Source organism: Triticum dicoccoides, chromosome 6A, assembly GCF_002162155.2.
Source record: "Triticum dicoccoides isolate Atlit2015 ecotype Zavitan chromosome 6A, WEW_v2.0, whole genome shotgun sequence".
NCBI classification, from domain to species: Eukaryota; Viridiplantae; Streptophyta; class Magnoliopsida; order Poales; family Poaceae; genus Triticum; species Triticum dicoccoides.
The window spans coordinates 590,211,022-590,217,204 of record NC_041390.1 but is presented as its reverse complement, the minus strand read 5'-3'; the positions used below and the strand labels follow the sequence as shown (position 1 = coordinate 590,217,204).

Sequence of the window (6,183 nt, the reverse complement as noted above, 5' to 3'; positions counted from 1 at the left end):
GCTTTAGTCATGTATAAATCGTTTGTCGATGTCGCGGCACATATTCTAGCTAGACCTTGCGAGTCCTCTAGTTGCTCTATTTTTCATGTAACCCCGGATTGTATCCGGGAGGCACTCTCTTCTGATTATACTTGATCAATAAAGTGCAATATTATTTTCCTAGAAAAAAATGTATATGTGTTGACCCAAAAAGAACCGCCATAATAAAATTCTAGGAAGAAAAACTAGTGTCCGACCAAGCAAGGAGACGTAGATATTTTCTTAAAAAAATACTTCTTCTGTCTCATAATATAAGAGCGTCTTTACATTACACTAGTCTATACCAACATAAAAAGACCCAAAGGGGCAGATCCAACTGATCTCAGCCATCAAACTAAGTCAATCCAACGACCTAAACTGCTTCAATGACGAGCGTTCAACATGTTTAACGTATAATTAATATCATACCAAATATTGCACTAATCACAAAATTAACACACAATTAATAGCATAACTAATATTCGTATGCAATTAATATATTATCTAAATATTAACGTGCGTTGTACGTGGGCTTTTACTAGTATAAAAAACGCTCTCATATTATGGACAGAGAGGGTAGAAAAGAAGTAAGGACACGTAGAAAGGCCCGACCCAGCGGAGGAGCGCTCCCACGCTTGTTGCCTTTTAAATGTTTTTGAATTGCACACAAACACCTTTTAAAGTTCATTATACTCGGGATATTTCCCCCCTTCCGATTCCGAGCGCGTGCGCGTCTCTGGATCTTTGTATTGTAGACGGGAAAGGTCTTGAAGGCGAAACGCAAGAGCCAAATTCACGGGAGAGACGGGCGGGTGCTCCGCTGCGGCGTGCTCCCATCTCCTCGCCCGACGCCGGTGGCCTGGTCAGGTACCCATCTCATTTTCCCCCCCGGAGGCACACCGTCTAAATGTGATTTTTCTTCCACCCAGACAGACCTGGGACGGCAGAGGCGGACTCATTTTTCAATTCGATCTGGGGGTCGGTGCAGCCGCCAGCGTGAGATTAAGTAGATTGGGGACGCCAAGGAGAAGATCCAAGTAAGTCCAGGCCGTGATTTGACCGAGGAATCCTTGCGGGATGGGGAGGAAATTGCCCCCTTTTGCTCCGGCCGCGCCGGCGGCGACAAGGAAGCGAAAAGGTTCCGCCTTGGCCCCGCTCGCCGCGTGCAAGCACAGTGCGCCGGCGCGGCAAATCGGTGGCTGGGCGTCCCTGCCCACCGACATAGTGGGCCTCATCACCTGCCGGCTCCTGGCCGGCGACGGCGATGTGGTCGATTACATCTGCTTCCGCGCCGTCTGCTTCAGCTGGCGCGCCTGCACGCCCGCTCCCCGCGACCCCAATCTGCGGGATCCGCGCCTCCGCCCGCGCGGCTGGGTCGCGCTCTGTGACGGGGACGCCGTCCGCCCGGACGACGCCTGCGAGATCGTCTTCTTCCACACGCGCACCGCCAGGCGCCTCCGCGTCCCCTTGCCGGAGCTCCGGCGGCACAGAATCATCGGCTTCACCGACGGTCTCGTCATCCTCATGCACAAGACCACCACCGCGGTCCGCGTGCTGCACCCGTTCACGCGCGACGTGGTCGACTTCCAGCCCCTCGCTACTCTGTACCACCAGGTGGTCAGGCACAAGGGGTCCCTGCTTGACATGAACGCCGCGGTGTGCAGCAGCGCGGCGTCCTCCGCAGACTCCATTGCCGTGGTGGTCTGGTTCCCCTACACGGACGTGGTGCTTGCGGCCGACCCGGGCTCAGATTGGGAGGTCCTCCACAGAGGATTCTATGTTTGGTGCGCCTTGCCCTTCCAAGGAAGGCTCTATGCCACCCTGTGTTGTTCGAGTGAGATTGTGCAGCTATACCCTCCGAGACGAAACGGACCGCAAGAGAACTCTCTGGTGGTGATTGCTCGCGCTCCACATTCTGCTGACCGCGAAGTCTGTAATTTTACCTCGTGGAGTCTGGAGGAAGGATGCTGCTCGCCGTCCGGCAGCCAGCTCCTTATGCAAATGGGGCAGAATGGAATGCGATTGACTGGTCGCGACAATTGGTCTGCAGGCTCTATGTAGTGGATCTGAACGGCGGCCAACGCCGTAAGCTCATCCAGGTGAAGAACATAGGTGACACCGCGCTGTTTCTCAGCCGCGACCGATGCCTGTCAGTCTCAGCCAGGGACCTCCCTTCCTTGAGCAGCAACTCCATTTACCTCAGTCTACCATCGGACCCCATTGTGGTGCATTCGCTGGGCACTGGTTTGTCCGAGCGATTGGCAGACTCCTGCCAGATACACGACAGGACAGAGAGGATCCGCCCCTCTGTGCATCCCTTCACCATTGTTGATCATCTTATCACGTACTGCAATCCTCGCGTGTGGTATGTTTTCCTTCCAATAGTTACCTTGCCTCCCCCGCACAGTTGCACCCGATCAGTATCTACTGCATTGAATATATGATTAATTCTAGTGTCATTCTCTTCCTGAATGTATGTAGGAGTAAAGGGCTCATGTTCCACGAGTACCACTATATACCTCAATCTTTCGAGGAATTGATCAAGAAAATAAGGGCACAAGAGAGGGAACTGCGGATTCCACGCGCTGTGCATTCGTGCTGAAGGAACAAACGCCATGTTTCACATTACTCACTGAATTACAAAGGTGCAAATAATGCCAGTAGACACTAGGCACAGCTTCTTACAACTGTGTCAGTTGGAGTTTTTGAGTCACACAACTTCTAACCTGGCACACTGTTTGTTGATCTGATTTTAATCATTTTATTGTGTTGTTGCATACTCCCTCCGTCCGAAAATACTTGTCATCAAAATGAATAAAAAGGGATGTATCTAGAACTAAAATACATCTAGATACATCTCCTTTTATTCATTTTGATGACAAGTATTTCCGGACGGAGGGAGTATTTGACATGACTGATGCAATTTGCAGTTAGTAGATTCCTACCAAGCTTAAGAGCAGTAGTTATATTACCAGCAATGTGATCTTATTTTAACATGGTACATCTACATATGAGTAAACCATTATCTGTCACGTGTGCATCAATTGTTTATAGCAGTAGTTATTACCAGCAATGATCTTAGTCACTATATATCGAGGGTACGCAAATTGCGTACCTTAGCTTTATAGAAGGAGAGCAATGAGACTTACAACAACGTCAACCATTCGTTGCGAAGAACGAAGGTGACCAACTCCACACCCGGTGCGTATCTTAGTCACTATATAAGTGTATAAGTGAACCAATCTCATTATCCTTTTTGTGAACGTCACTTGTCTATAGGTTTGGGAAACATATGGAGATGAAGAGTGGGGACATGAAGATATTTATTTACGAGGGATGGTTGCAACATGCTGAACTTGTTAAACTTATCAATTTGTCCAAATTTAAGATTATATCGGAATGGAAAATCCAACCACAGTTTGTCACATCATGCTATTTTCGAGGTGTATTTTCTCATGAAGGATGTTTATGTTGGTATATGTTTCAGTTGTCCGCTAAATGAGAACAGCGCTGAAACTTTGTGTCTATTTTTAAACTTTGAGAAAGTTTGCCCTTGTGACCTTCTTTTCTTGGAATATTGGGGATTTTTACCCCCGGTTTCATTGAAATCAACATAGAGAACAGAGTCAGAGCCCACACAGTGTATGAGGCCAGGTGAAGAAACAAAAGCAAGAAGAAATGCGCTTATGACTTTGTGACTTCATGGCCCCATTTCGATGCATAACCCTCCTTGATAATTCTCTAAGTTGGCGGGCGTACTTGCGTGAAAGCAACAGTAGGACATAAGTTCCATTATCATTTTAATTTTGTGCGTTCATCCGCCATCGACACTATGCTTATTTTGTGTGTTAAGCCTGAAATGACTTCAGGTTTTATCGATTTATTGCGTGATGATTTTTTATTTGATAAAAGATCGTGCTTGTGCTATGAAATGATCAGTGAATGATTCTGTGTTGTTTCTCGGGTGACAGCACCCAGGGTGCTAAACTACCACAAGTGGCACTAGCATATTAGTGATGCTTTGTTGTTGGAAATGAAAATACTCTTATGATCAGATAAATTTCAGTGAATCCTTTTTTTGTGTGTGTGAATCTGGTGGTTAGACAAGCGCGCAGGAATGAAATTTAGTGAATCTTCGCCATAGTTCTTGGAAAAAGGCTTTCTGCTCCATGGCAAATATATTCTCAATTTTCAAGTTGTTGTATGAAATTGTTCCCGCAATGCAAGTTGGTGTACTGTAGGTGTATTTAACTCGAAAAATAATGTGAAAGAATCTATAGAGCAAAACATCGCGTTTTCTCTAGTGTCGGTAGCACTTTTCATGCGTTAATAAAAAACCCAAGTGAATTGTAAAAAAACACCACATTTCAAGTTTAATTTTGGATTTGCTACTACATTTCTTGTGCGCCTTAAAAATCTACTCCCTCTGTAGGAAAAATATAAGTAGTGATCTACTGTCGTTATATTTCTTTATGTATATAGAGGGAGTACTAATTTTTTTAATAAACACTGATGATTGATTTAGGGCGAATTAATGCAATTTCTGACATGCCGGACCTGCTGGTCAGGTCCACACGGCACAAAATGGTCAGTACAAACGGATTGACACTTAAGTTAAAGGAGGGCCCACCTGTCAGGGTCCCAACCGTCCACCTCCTCCCCAGCCGAGCGTTGCCGCGCCCTCTCGTCCACCTCTCCGCCGCGGCAGCCGTGGACGTCAGCAAAAAAGGCCACCGCGGCGGACCTCATGGACGTCAGCCTGACGCTGCCGCGCCTGTGCCTGCAGCCATAGTCGAAAGAGGCCCACGCAAGGGGAGCAAGACGAGGTGCTCACCGCCACCGCAGTCTGCGCCAAGCGCGGAGGCTCGGCCACCCGCGCGACCCACAAATCCATCGTCGCCACGGACCCCGAAGGCGGCGGGTGTCGCGTCCATGGACGGAGACACGCACGGGAGCGCCTGCATGCTCGAGCTCCATCGCCTTGAGCACTCGCAGATGCGTCCATGGAGTTGATGGGAGGGAGAGAGGAGAAGGCCGCGCCGTGCGTGTCTTGGCCTGCGGGCTCGAGCAGAAGGGAGGGACAGAGAGGAGGAGGCCACGCATGGCTTGGCCTGCGGGGTCGACGTGCCTGGGAACACTGTTGGGAAATAAGCGACGGCGGGAATGTCCAGTGCGTGTGTGTGCGGCGCCGAGCGTGTCGGGCGCTGGTACGGGCCGTGCGTGTGTGTCTGCGCATAGTTTGACTAGTGTGTGGGAATAGTCCGACTAGTGTATGGGCAGTGTGCGTGCGTGTGTGTGCGTAGGACTAGGAGCCAGTTTTTTTGGGCAATTCTCCGAGAATTGACCCCCTCCCCAGCTTCTCCCAGAATTGCCACTCTATATTTTCTTACAATTCCTAGCTAACTAAATCTTAACTAGCTAGGAATTGTAAAAAAAGATGAAGTGACAATTCTAGGAGAAGCTGTGGAGGGGGTCAATTCTCGGAGAATTGCCCAAAAGAACTGGCCCTAGGTCTAGGCAGTTAGTGGATGCCGGGGTGAGCGTGGAGATCGTTGTGGGCTCGCTGCGAGCCGTGCGTGTATGTGCGCGTGCGCGTGGTGGCCGCGACCAGAGCGGACCGATCGGGTGCTCAGCTGGGTAGGGGGCATGGGGATCGTGTCCCAGCACCGACCCAGGTATAAAACCCCTGAGATGATCGTTGTAATTGTTGTGGGTTGAGTTTGTGCTCAACGAAAAATTGTCGTTGTTGCGACGGGCGTTTGTGCACCGGAAAACCACATGTCCACTGTTTCCTATCCTTCTCCTTTCTCTGATCATTCGAGCGAGAGTATAGAGAGACAGAGAGAGCTCCGACGAGAGGGAGAGCTAGGGCTAGACATCAACGAACACCGACGGCTGCTAGTTCATCATGGAGGTCGTGGCGGAGCCATTGGCCTGAGGTGAAGAAGAGGAGTGTCGCTGTGCGATTTGGGTGGCAAGGACATGCTCAAACGTCCGTGCAGTGCTCACGGTGGCGCGGCGGTGGACGAAGAGGAGCAATCATGATGGGCAGTGGAGTAGGAGATGGTTCTGTTGACACTAGATTTTTGGATGGCCAAAAACTCAATTAAGATGGCATTGGATGAAAAACGTTTCAACAACAAAGTTCTTCGTCTCGTCGAAACG

General features: G+C 49.3%; 1 protein-coding gene across 5 annotated transcripts; it reads left to right on the top strand.

The window, feature by feature from the left end:
• Positions 1 to 743: 743 nt before the first annotated feature.
• LOC119318200 lies at positions 744 to 3,582 on the top strand. Of its 5 annotated transcripts, none has more exons than XM_037592719.1 (3): positions 744 to 880; positions 952 to 2,383; positions 2,500 to 3,582. In XM_037592719.1, the coding sequence occupies exon 2, from the start codon at positions 1,096 to 1,098 to the stop codon at positions 2,077 to 2,079; it is 984 nt and encodes a 327-aa protein (XP_037448616.1). In that variant the 5' UTR covers positions 744 to 880; positions 952 to 1,095; the 3' UTR covers positions 2,080 to 2,383; positions 2,500 to 3,582. The 5 variants fall into 5 exon arrangements, with proteins under 5 accessions (XP_037448616.1, XP_037448614.1, XP_037448618.1 ...); XM_037592717.1 differs by having other exon boundaries at positions 744 to 885; positions 948 to 2,383; XM_037592721.1 differs by having other exon boundaries at positions 744 to 2,383; positions 2,500 to 3,200; positions 3,298 to 3,582.
• The last annotated feature ends 2,601 nt before the right edge of the window (positions 3,583 to 6,183 follow it).

Excerpts from the sequence above, each read along its gene's own strand:
- LOC119318200 (XM_037592719.1), top strand. The coding sequence starts at position 1,096 with ATGGGGAGGAAATTGCCCCCTTTTGCTCCGGCCGCGCCGGCGGCGACA.